Below are 12,486 nucleotides of genomic sequence, written 5' to 3'. Positions count from 1 at the left end.
CGCTTGACTTTTCTCAGTTCACGGGCAGTTATTTTGCGCCTTGGTTTTTCCACACGCTTCTTGTGACCCTGTTGACTATTTTGAATGAAACACTTGGTGTAGATGTCATTAGACCACACCACTTCTCATTACAGAGATGCACATCACCTAATATGCTTAATTGGTAGTAGGCTTTCCAGCCTATACAGCTTGGAGTAAGACAACATGAATAACGAGGATGATGTGGTCAAAATACTCATTTGCCTAATAATTCTGCACTCCCTGTATTATTATTGAAATCAAAGATGTTCATCAATGATTGCATATCAAGAGCAGGGACACGTTTGTTTGCATTTTGTTCAACCCAATCTCACGACATTCGTTCATATTTTACGAGGTGGCTAATTTGTACGAGCCCGTCGCACCCGTCCCATCTGCAAATTACGCCAATGCCCGTAGCAGATCTATACAGGTGGAGCTGGGGGAGGTAGAGGGTTTCTGAAAGTGTGCTGCAAACTTCGATAGTATTTGAACAGCAAGCTGAACATTATAATTTAAAGTGGTTTGTTATCAGAGGAGACTGTGTCCAAGTTATGTATTTCAGAAATGTACACAAAGCACACAGTTAGCCAACAATGTAGGCTTTTATTAATCAATATAAAAAAAAATGAAGGCACATACAGTGGGCTATGTGAAATAAGAATCTGCACAGGTGTTGGTCATCCGCAGTCTTTATGAGAGGCTGGATCCAGACTGGAGCTGACACTCCCTAGCCACCTTGGCATGGGCATCCCGAGTTAAAACAGAACCGAGAAATAATTAGCATAGCTGCTGTTCAAAACATTAAGCAAAGGCAATCATCTGCACTGATATAAATGGAGTACAAGGTTATGATGAGATGCATTATGTGAATGCTTGGAAAAAATGATCTTTAATCTAGATTTGAACGGGGAGAATGAATCTGAGCCCTGCAAATTATCAGGAAGGCTGTTACAGAGTTTAGGTACCAAATATGAAAATACTCTTCCTCCTTTAGTGGATTTAGATACCCTAGGTACAAGCAGAAGCCCAGTTGTGATCTTAAAGAGCGAGATGAATTATAGGGCAATAGAAGATGAGTTATATACTCTGGAGCAGTGTTGCCACAGTTACTTAGAAAAAGTAATCTGATTACTCCTTTAAAAAGTAACTTTATTAGTTACATTCAGCAGTTGCCGACAACACCCCTGCCGCCTCAGCATAGAAATGACAATTGTTTTTGCCAACACTCACTTTATAGGAAGTACATTTTTAACAATAACATCAGCAATGTATCTCCTGATATTTTAAGATGAAATTAAAAAAATATTTCGTGAAAAAATACACTCCCCGAGATGCAAGAGGAAATCAAAAATATATATTTTTTATTTTTTTACTAAGGAAATAGTAACGCATTAGATTACTCGTTACTGGAAAAAGGTAGTTACTAAATAAATAAGTTACTGGCTCACTGCTCTAGAGACCGTTTTGGGCCTTATAGGTCAATAGCAATAATTTATAACTGATTTTCTTGACCTATAAGAACTCTAGTCCTACATTTTCTAAAATATAATTATAACAATGTTTGAACAGTAGGTGGCGCTGACACCAAATTTAGGTGGATTTCCATAAGGGCATTGTGACAACCATTCCTAAAGTTTTGTATCATTATGCAAAAGATATTTATGCAACAGCATCGGTTCTGTTTGAATTTATGCAGAGAATGGTGCTGAAAACCAAACATCTTACTGCTTAGGTCACTGAGGCTTTATCTGAAAAGGATCTGGTTTGTTCAAAATTAAGAAGACAATCAAACTATTTAGGAAGAGAAGAGAAAAGAAAATCAAAGTGGCGAAAACAACTCCAAGGAATGAATGGAAGAATTTCAGAAAATATGTGAACCATTGGTGGTGCTAGAGAATTATAGGTGTTTCATAGACACCAGTGCACAAAACATAAAATAATAAGAAAAGTAACAAATACAATAGGTGTCTTCATATCTTTAGTGCTTGGCTCCCAAAAATCATTGAAATATATATGCAATTCTTTTTATCTCTATTCTGAATGAATAATCAGACTTTACATTTACTAAAAGCATAAAGCAAAGTAAATTATTCAAGTGTCAGGATCACTATCTGTGTGGAAACTCTCCATAGCATAATGGTTTGAATACTGTACACACTGTATTATCTGTCCCCTTACACTAACCCTACCCCTAAACCTACCCATCTGCATTTTTACATTTTCAAAAAAAATAAAAAAAATAATCATGTATGATTTATAAGCTTGTTTCCTCATGGGGACCACTACGTAGTCCCCATGAGTCAGTTTGCATTCAGGTTGAAGTCCCCACCGGGATAGAAAAACATGAACACGAACACACACCGTTAATACATACCCAAATGAGCCACAACATTATGACTACCTGTCGTATATGTTATTGTGGCCGGTTTGTGGTTTGTCCCTCCTCAGACCTCTGTAAGTAAATTTCTCACCCGCAAGTCTTGCCTTTTCAGATGATACTCTGACCCAATCGCCTTGCCATAACACTTTGGCCCTTGTCAGAGTCACTCAGATCGTTGCTCCTGCTCATTTCTCCTTCATCCAGCATGTTTTCTACAAGAAACGATTGTTCACTCACCATCTAATCCACCCAGACCTTGACATGCTTGGTCAATGCTTGACATGCTTGACACCTATGCCAGCGGTCATAATGTTTTTGCTCGTAAGTGTACATACATACACATATCTATCACCATATCACCTAACATAAATCATGTATTTACTTGCAAATTTATTTACAAGGTCTTTTGAAGAAACGTAAAAATCTGTCTGGCATTTCCTTCTTCAGTTCTCCTGTGTTTTTCTTTCCATTTTCAGCTACGCTGTGCTTTATTTAGCATTCCTCACCATACTGCTCTGCTATGCATCACATGAGTAGAGTATAGTGCCAGCTTTAACGAGTTCATTTGCTGGCACAGCAGCTGAGGGAATCGCAGGGACATCCGTGTGGGCTCAGACCCCCCAGCTCCGCGTGTTATATAAGAGTGTAGTGATGTAATGCAGCTCCCTGCACATCAGCTTTGAGGAGTATGGAGTGCTGCATTGCCCTTGCTCTCCTCCTGACTGCTGCAGAATACTTCAGTGTGCACCGCTACCATGGAGACCACAGTGAGAGAGAGGCTTTAGGTTCTCCCTGCCAAAGGTTGAGGATTATATCATTTAATCCTCTCCGCCTGAAATGATATTCCAAATCTAATGATAAACAGCTAGCTGGGATGTTTTGTTTGTTTCATTGTTTCTGTCTGGAATTCAATTAACAATATTGTATGAATATGCTTCAGATTATGAACTTTCATAAAAAGTTTTTAAAAAGGTCATATGCCCCCTATATATAGTATATATATATATATATATATATATATATATATATATATATATATATATATATATATATATATATATATATATATATATATATATATATATATATATATATATATATATATTTGTGTGTGTGGTCTGGTAAACCCTACGTTATGGGGACAAAATGTCCTCACAAAGATGGCAATATCCGATATTTTTTGGTCCCCATGAGTAAAACATCTTATAAATCGTACTAAGTGATGTTTTTTTTGAAAATGCAGAATGTTTCCTGTGATGGGTAGGTTTAGGGGTATAGTGTAGGGGGATATAATGTACAGTGTGTAGTATAAAAACCATTACACTTGTGGAAAGTCCCGATAAAACATGTAAACACTCATGTGTGTGTGTGTGTGTGTGTGTGTGTGTGTGTGTGTGTGTGTGTGTGTGTGTGTGTGTGTGTGTGTGTGTGTGTGTGTGTGTGTGTGTGTGTGTGTGTGTGTGTGATGAAAAATGTTGCTGCTGTTTCTTTAAGAGTCTAAAATAAATGCCTGCTTTGCATGTTAAATGAAGTGCATTGCTGCAGGAACAGCAGGCATTGCTGCTGGTTTGCTGTTGGTGCCAAATATAGATTTAATTAAATGAAATACAAGTTTGTTTGTTTTGCTTTTAGTATGAATATGTTAGCCTTACTTTCAATTAATCAATCAACTTTATTTATCGCTTTTACAATGACTGTTTCAAAGCAGCTTCACAGTGTCAAACAGGACAATATTGCAACAAAATTAGATTTGGCTGTACAGTCGTTCTGGAGAAAACAGTGATGTTATCAGCTTATTTAATTTATCATATAGCGACAATGTTGGCAGATCAGTGATATAGTTTATAGAATTAAATAAGACCTAATTAATTAATTGGATCATAATTTTTGTGTCCCCAACTGAGCAAGCCAAGCCAAAGGCGACAGTGGCAAGGAACCCAAACTCCGTCAGGGCATGATGGAGAAAAATAAACCTTGGGAGAAACCAGACTCAGTCGGGGTGCCAGTTCTCCTCTGGCCTATTATCAAACAGTGTATGATTATTATTCTGGCAAACTTACAGGTCAGAAATCATATTAGATAGGAATATTCTAAATTTCTGGGTATCACGCAAGAGACGGGTTTATTGAGGATGAGGCGTCGATTATACAAGAATATGGATATTTGAAAAAAAGATTGGAGTCGTTGCAACGGAGACAGGTTTATTGAGGATGACGTGCCGGTGAGGAAAATCTGGCCTAAATGAATTACTGTCATCTAACTAGTGTGCTACAAAACAATGGCAAATATATTTGCATTTAGAAGATTTAAGTATTCAAAACTATAGTCTCTCACTTCCACCCATGATATCACTCTGCACTTCAGCTTTTCATTCGATTTTCTGTCCAATTAAATGCTCTCTAAAATCTGAAGTGTCCCGCCCCCTACAATATAAATAGACGCTGCTAAAATTGGTCACTTGTTCACACATTTACTGTTTTCTACATGCTGAATGGCACAAAGTGCACTATATAGAGGATAGGGAATGGTTCAGTGACTTGTGTGAGTATGTGCCGATGTTTTGGCGCAGACCAGAAAACGGATCAGGCCCCTTTTAGTTTTGCACAGAATGCTATTTTAAATTGACACGGAGGAGAAACATTTAAAGATTAGGAGGAAACTGCTGCTATTGGCTATTTAAAAAATGGGAGGAGCCATTCAATATGTCCCGCTCTGTCTTTTCAGTGGGAATTACGTCAACACATTGAATAATGTTTCAAGGCTCTTCAGTGGGCCTTTAACAGTACCCAGTTTCAGTAACATTGCATTACCTGAGATTGATAAAGCAATCGACCAGTCTTAAACTAGTACAAACCGATTCCAAAAAAGTTGGGACACTGTACAAATTGTGAATAAAAAACATGCAATAATTTACAAATCTCATACACTTATATTTTATTCACAATAGAATATATATAACATATCAAACGTTGAAACTGAGACATTTTGAAACATCATGGCAAATAGGCCTATTGGCTCATTTTGGATTTCATGAGAGCTAAACATTCCAAAAAAGTTGGGACAGGTAGCAATAAGAGGCAGGGAAATTTAAATGTACATATACGGAAAAAGCTGGAGGATAAATTTGCAACTTATTTGGTCAATTGGCAACATGATTGGGTATAAAAAGAGCCTTTCAGAGTGCCAGTGTCTCTCAGGAGTCAAGATGGGCAGAGGATCACCATTTCCCCTAATGCTGCGGCGATAAATGGAGCAATATCAGAAAGGAGTTTCTCAGAGAAAAATTGCAAAGAGTTTAAGTTATCATCATCTACAGATTGTACAGAATCTGGAACAATCTCTGTGCGTAAGGGTCAAGGCCGGAAAATGGATGCCTGTGTTAGACAAGAATGAGACAACATTCCTATTCCTAAACTTGAGCCACCCGTCTCCTCAGTCTCCAGATGTTTACAGACTGTTATAAAAAGAAGAGGGGATGCCACACAGTTTTTGAGACGTGTTGATGCCATGAAATATAAAATCAACTTATTTTTCCCTTAAAATGATACATTTTCTCAGATTAAACATTTGATGTCCTCTATGTTATGTTCTCAATAAAATATTGACATTTGAAACTTCCTCATCATTGCATTCTGATTTTGTACACAATTTGTTCAGTTTCCCAACTTTTTTGGAATCGGGTTTGTAGTTTCTTATGCTGGGACTACTCAGTAGGATCTGCTATACATTGAATAGCCATTGTTAACATGATATTACATTCAAATCCATTGAAATTGAGATGGTACTTAATCCTAAATAAACACAGATAAATGCATTCACTTGTTGGACGTCAATCAATCAGTCAATCAACTTTATTTATATATCGCTTTTACAATGACGATTGTTTCAAAGCAGCTTCACAGTGTTAAACAGGACAACATTGCAACAGAATTTGATTTGGATAGTTTGATTTGGATAGTTTATAGAATTAAATATGACCTAATTAATACATTTAATTTGTATATTTAGTTGAATAACTTGGATCATAATTTTAGTGTCTCAAAATTTTGTGGAAGTACAGAACAAGTAAATTCAAATTATTGTGAAATGTGTTTAGAAGAAGTCTCTTATGCGCTGCATTTCTTTGATCAAAAATACAGTAAAAACAGTAGTTGATATTGTGATATTATATGCAATAATGTAATTTATTTCTGCAAATCTTCAGCATCATTACTCCAGTCTTCAGTGTCACATGATCCTTTAGAAATCATTCTAATATCCTGATTTTGTTCTCAGGAAACCGTTCTTATTGTTATCAATGTTGAAAACAGTTGTGCTACACTTTAAAAAATTGTTTAGAAAAAAAGTTACCTGGTTGCCTTTTTCAATAAATGTTTCAATTTCATTAAACTCAAAATTTAAAGGCATTCAGGTTAGCCTACTTACTTTTTTAAGTTAAACCAACAAAAAACAACATTTCTTTTTTTTACAGTGTACTTAATATTTTTGTGTAAACAATGATACTTTATATCAGGATGCCGTGATGAATAGAACGTTCAAAACAACAGCATTTATTTAAAAATAGAAATCTTTTGAAAGATTATAAATGTTGTTACTGTGACTTTGGATCAGTTGAATTAATCCTTGCTGAAAAACACACACACACACACACACACACACACACACACACACACACACACACACACACACACACACACACACACACACACACACACACACACACACACACACACACACACACACACACACACACACACACACACACACACACACACACACACACACACACACACACACACAAACATACTGACCCCAAACTTTTGAATCGTAATAAAACACTGGAAATGTAATTCAGCATCATCATTATTTAATGAAATAATGGAACATGAACTAATGAAACACCCAATAATGCCTTAGCAGCAAACTCCAACAGTATTTTTAGCTTGGTCAGTTTTATCATCAGTGCCTCAGGGATTCCCAAACCCAATTGCATAATCCCCAAGCTCCGTTTACATAAGGTCAGGTCTGGATCTTCAGAGCTGTCATAGTTAATCTCTTCATGAGCCTTCATTTCAAGCACTCTTTATGGCAACAACACTACTGCAACAATGCTAAAGACTCTCTGCACCTGAAACCGCACATACGTACAAGCATCCAAACGGTAAAACAAATGGACAGGGCTTCATTTACTAAAGCTATGTGACTATTGATTTTGCACACATTGCCTAATAACTTTAATGATTTGGGGATTGATTTAATAGCACTGTAATTTTGTGAAATTATAGCTTTAGTAGGTTTTAAATATGGATAATGAGAATACAATTTAATGCCAATTGCATATCCTGCCATGATGCGCCTATGTCTTTCTCTGGCACTGTAAAGGGAAATCTCATTTGGCTATCGTGCAGAGGGTCAATAATGAAGGAGAAGGAGATCCTTTCTATGAAGTCATGGGGATCGTCACTCTGGAAGATGTCATCGAGGAAATCATCAAATCGGAGATTGTGGACGAAACGGACCTTTATAGTAAGTGTTTAATATTTCTGTCAAATTTTCTTATGCAAATCCTTAGCCTAATCTTTCCATTATAATCAAATCTTCAGACGAGCTTACAAACATCTAAAAGTTTAAAAATGGTGAATTATAAGAAGAATATTTCCTCTAAACAGCCATCGCCATTTTTAATTATTGGGGGGACTTGTCACCCTCAGTCTCTATGGTGGTTATGGCCCTGACTCACGAAACTTAGTGCATTACCCCATGTTACACGTCTTAATGTGAACATTTCTTAAGCTAGTTTCAAAGTTACTTTAACTTGAAGTTATGACTATTGAATATTTTCACAATGACTGCCCAGGAAAAAAAACATTATAGTTATTAATACCATTTTGACCTTTTGTAACCAGAGAATAAATTTCAAGTTTTGCCAATTCAAAATGGTGAAATTAGACAAAAGTTTATTAGTTTGACAGATTATTTTTGTTGGTCGTTTCACATTTATATCCTAAAACAGCTGTCAAATTTGAAATATTTAGTGTAACAATTTACATCTTATCTTGCAAAAAATTTAGGACCGGACCTCGGTGACCGCTAGTGGGACAATGACAGTTAACATGCTACATATTACTACTAAAAACAATATTGTTATGTTTAAGTTGAAAAAATATGCATTTCATTTATTCAAATAAACATTTTTTTTTTAGTAAAAACGATAACTTGAAATGGCAATAAAATGAGGACACTTTTCAATACAATTTTGTAATAAAACTTCCATACAAAATAAACTAAAATACCAAATATCAGAGTTGATATCTTATTTTTGAACATAAAAACATAAAAGCATTTAAAAAATGAAACCCTTAAAATTTTTTTGCATGTATTATTTCCAATCAAGTGCATCTTAGACTTTTTGGGACAATTTTTACTGTTATTTTTATTTATTTATTTACAACGTCAGGCTAATTATTTAACTTGACTCATGTTGCACAAAAAAAAAATCAAATCTAAACATCTTATCTCTGGTCTCTTTCGTTGCTTATATTGGTTTGAGGTAAAGCTTACATAATACATTGCTTTTCTGACTTGGCAGCTGATAACCGTACAAAGAGGAGAGTGTCTCACCATGAGAGAAAACAGCAAGATTTCTCCATATTCAAACTGTCAGAGAGTGAAATGAAGGTCAAAGTTTCACCACAGCTTCTGCTTGCGACACATCGATTTCTAGCCACAGGTAATCTTTGTCAACTTCAGTTTAATAGAATCTGAAGTTTTATGAAATTGAAACTTGTTTTAAGTTTAAAGTACACAATACAGGGCCAAAAGTGCCCACAGCAATCATTTGACAATAGTGCATCTATACTCATTTGGCACAGCATTAAAAATTCATCCATAAATGGTGAAGGACCATAATGCTGTGCTTCACTGTCAATGATTCTCTTTGTTCCTTTACTGTCGGTAGAAGTAGAGCCTTTTAAGCCAACACATCTCTCAGAAAAGATCCTTCTGCGATTGATTAAGCACCCGAGTGTTGTGCAGGAACTCAAGTTTGATGAGAAAAACAAGCGATCACCAAAGCACTACCTCTTCCAGCGCAACAAGCCTGTGGATTATTTCATCCTAATATTGCAGGTAGAGCACTACATGCTTTGAAATACATTTCGACATGTCTATGCAAAATAAAATCATTGTCACTATTGGGCCCCACTGTAAGTGGAGTAAAATTGCTACTTTGCACAGTTTTCATTAATACAAGGTCTCAACAGTATAAATGTGTGATTCATCTCTTTTTTCAGGGTCGAGTTGAGGTAGAGATCGGTAAAGAGGGATTAAAGTTTGAAAATGGCCCGTTCACATACTACAGTTTACCTGCAATCATGACCATCCTACCCACAGGTTTGTTTACTAATTCAGTATACTATTTTAAAGATTCCTAATTTTGTTTTGGTATACTGCAAGAGCCTTCCATGCATTCAAGGTCAAAAACACTTGAATTTTCTCCTAATATACATTGCAGTATCCACTTTTTTTCTCACAGTGTCTATAACAGTTTGATAAAGGATTGGTTCCATAAACCCCTTCTTTCCAAAATCCTACTCTGCTCTGATTGGTCAGATGGCCCAATTTGTTGTAATTGTCTACCTCTTAAAGCATGTGTAGGGAGCGAAACACCCATTATCATATCTGAATTTTAGCTCCAGAGGCTTTCCAGTTCTGTACAATGCAGTGATACAAACAGTAATGATGGCGTCAAAGCCAACGCAAGGACTGTGCCTCAAGTGAACTTCATGCCAGCTGAAAGACGGCTGACACAATGATGTAAAGCCAATAGCTAAAGTTCATGTTTTTCAAAATACTATAATAGTTAAAATACATATCTAAAGGTGAGACTGTGTGTATTATGATACTGTATTATTCTGCTTCTTAAAAATGTATTATGCCTGGGACAGTGATTCAAAGGCATACATATCAGTCAGCTCAGCATCGCATGTCAAGTTCGTAGATAGCTTTATTCAGTCCATTTTAAATTCTGATTTTGCTTGCCTCGGAAATTGGTCAAACGCAAAAAATAGATATTACCTAAGAAGTAAATACATTATAAATCTCAGGGGCTGGAGCTATCACTGGACACTGGTCAGGGGCTGGAGGTATCACTGGACTCTGGTCAGATACTGGTGTCACATTATAAGTAAAGAAAACTCATGAGGTGAAGACTCATGTGCCCAAGAATTATAATTTATTATGACAAAATAAAACATAGGTACATAACAAAACCCACAAGGGGGAAATCATAAACTAGAAAATAGATAAACTGAAACTCAACACATACAATGTAGAAGTCACAGGGGAGCAGGAGACGTAGACAGTACAATGATCCGACAAAGACTGACAAACACATGAGCTTATAAAGGGAACAAATCAAGCAGGGAATCAGGGAACACAGGTGCGGCAAATGAAACCAATAATCAGATAACAAAGGGGAGGGATCAGACAATGACAGGAACACATTGGCCATACTGACAAACCTCACATGTGCACACAAGTCAGGACAGGCATGTGACAATTGGAGTGAATGTGTGTGTGGCCTAGACACACATAAATGCTTGAGCCATTATGGATAGTGCATCCCTCTCTGGCTTGAGCTCTGAAATTTCACTTACTGGAAGGGACTCTGGAATTTGTTTCACTGGAAACAACTGGACTTGGAGATTACACTCACTGGAATGGACTAAGGAATTTCTCTCTCTGGAATTGACTCTGAAACTTCTCTCACTGGAACGGACTCAGGAATTTCACAGACTGGAACAGATTTAGTGACTTCTCTCGCTTTCCTTTAGCTCAACCAGTAGAGTGTTGTGCTCGCAACGCAAAGGGCATGGGTTCGATTCCCAGGGAAAGCAAGAACTGACAATAATGTTAAATGTGTACCTTGAATGCAATGTAAGTCGCTTTGGATAAAAGCGGCTGCCAAATGCATAAATGTAAATGTTCTCTCACTAGAACGGATTTGGGGATTTCTCTCGCTGGAATGGACTCGGGAACTCCTTTCACTGGAACAGACTCAGGAATTTGCCATACTGAAACAGATTTCAATTAATAGAATGGACTTGGGAGCAGACGCTGGATGTGGGAACCTGAGAGGGGAAGATTTCTTAGCAACAGTACTGCAGAATGAGTGTAGCGTACTATATCTCTAGATATTTAAATGTTTTTAAATCTGATCTGATTCCATTAGCGCATGTTCACAGAGGCAAACAACTGAAAAACAGCACTGGTTGTTCTCTCCATACTGTCTGTTTGTTTTACTGAAGACTGAAAATCACTTCAGGTAATTTAGTCCGTGAGCAGTCCAAAGGAATGTCAGTGGATTCAGACTGTTTTCCAAACATGTTTGACCAATTTATAATTTAGAACATAATTTAAGTGTCAAAAATATATGTGCGCTGTCTTCCTTGCCACAGGGCTGGATGACACCCTTTTACACTCAAACAGCTATATTACACACTACATGAAAGTTAATATCTGAAAAAGCTTAATGCAGGCGCTTTATTATTGTCAGAATTCATCACTGGAGCTGAACAGATCCACATAGTTTCCAGAATATCTTGAACAAGATTTTCCTGCAGTAAAAATATTAATGAGCAATTAAAAACTCTGAGAGGCGTTGAGTGCACGGAGCATACGTGACCCCTCTAGCAACGCTATCGAGAGATAATTAAGGCAGAAATCTAAACAGAGCGGCTATGTAAATCTTTGGAGAGCAAAGTAGAGGGTAATTACAGTGGGAGAGAAACTCTCGTCTACCCACTCAGGCAAAAATTAGCACGTTATTATATAAGGATGAAAATATCATAAGAGTAGCTTCAGGAAAATGCAAAAATAACTTCAAGGATGGAGCCTTTAGCCCTTGTTGAAGGGATTAATTCAGAACAAATGTGCATTTATAAGTGTCTGTGTCAAAGTCTGAGGTTTTTCTCTGCATCTTTCTCAGTGATCTAGACACACAAAGCCACCGCAGATGCAAACACACTTTTCAGTATACTCCATCCATTCCCCCGTTCTTTGTTAATGAGAAATGACATCACATG

At 36.8% G+C, this 12,486-nt stretch overlaps 1 protein-coding gene and 1 non-coding gene across 2 annotated transcripts in view; both read left to right on the top strand.

Moving 5' to 3' along the window:
- The window catches only part of LOC137044689 (metal transporter CNNM1), a 46,932-nt gene that overhangs the window by 21,498 nt on the left and 12,948 nt on the right, over positions 1-12,486 (top strand). The window contains exons 2-5 of the mRNA XM_067420926.1: positions 7,784-7,927; positions 8,991-9,131; positions 9,360-9,529; positions 9,694-9,793. Of these exons, the coding sequence (XP_067277027.1) occupies positions 7,784-7,927; positions 8,991-9,131; positions 9,360-9,529; positions 9,694-9,793 (555 nt within the window). The remainder of the gene's footprint in view (positions 1-7,783; positions 7,928-8,990; positions 9,132-9,359; positions 9,530-9,693; positions 9,794-12,486) is intronic.
- On the top strand, positions 11,224-11,298 carry trnaa-cgc (transfer RNA alanine (anticodon CGC)). The gene has a single exon. It is a non-coding gene; the product is annotated as a tRNA-Ala (tRNA).

The sequence above is a fragment of the Pseudorasbora parva genome, chromosome 17 (assembly GCF_024679245.1).
Source record: "Pseudorasbora parva isolate DD20220531a chromosome 17, ASM2467924v1, whole genome shotgun sequence".
In the NCBI taxonomy this organism is placed as follows: domain Eukaryota; kingdom Metazoa; phylum Chordata; class Actinopteri; order Cypriniformes; family Gobionidae; genus Pseudorasbora; species Pseudorasbora parva.
This window is presented reverse-complemented; position numbering and strand designations above follow the sequence as displayed.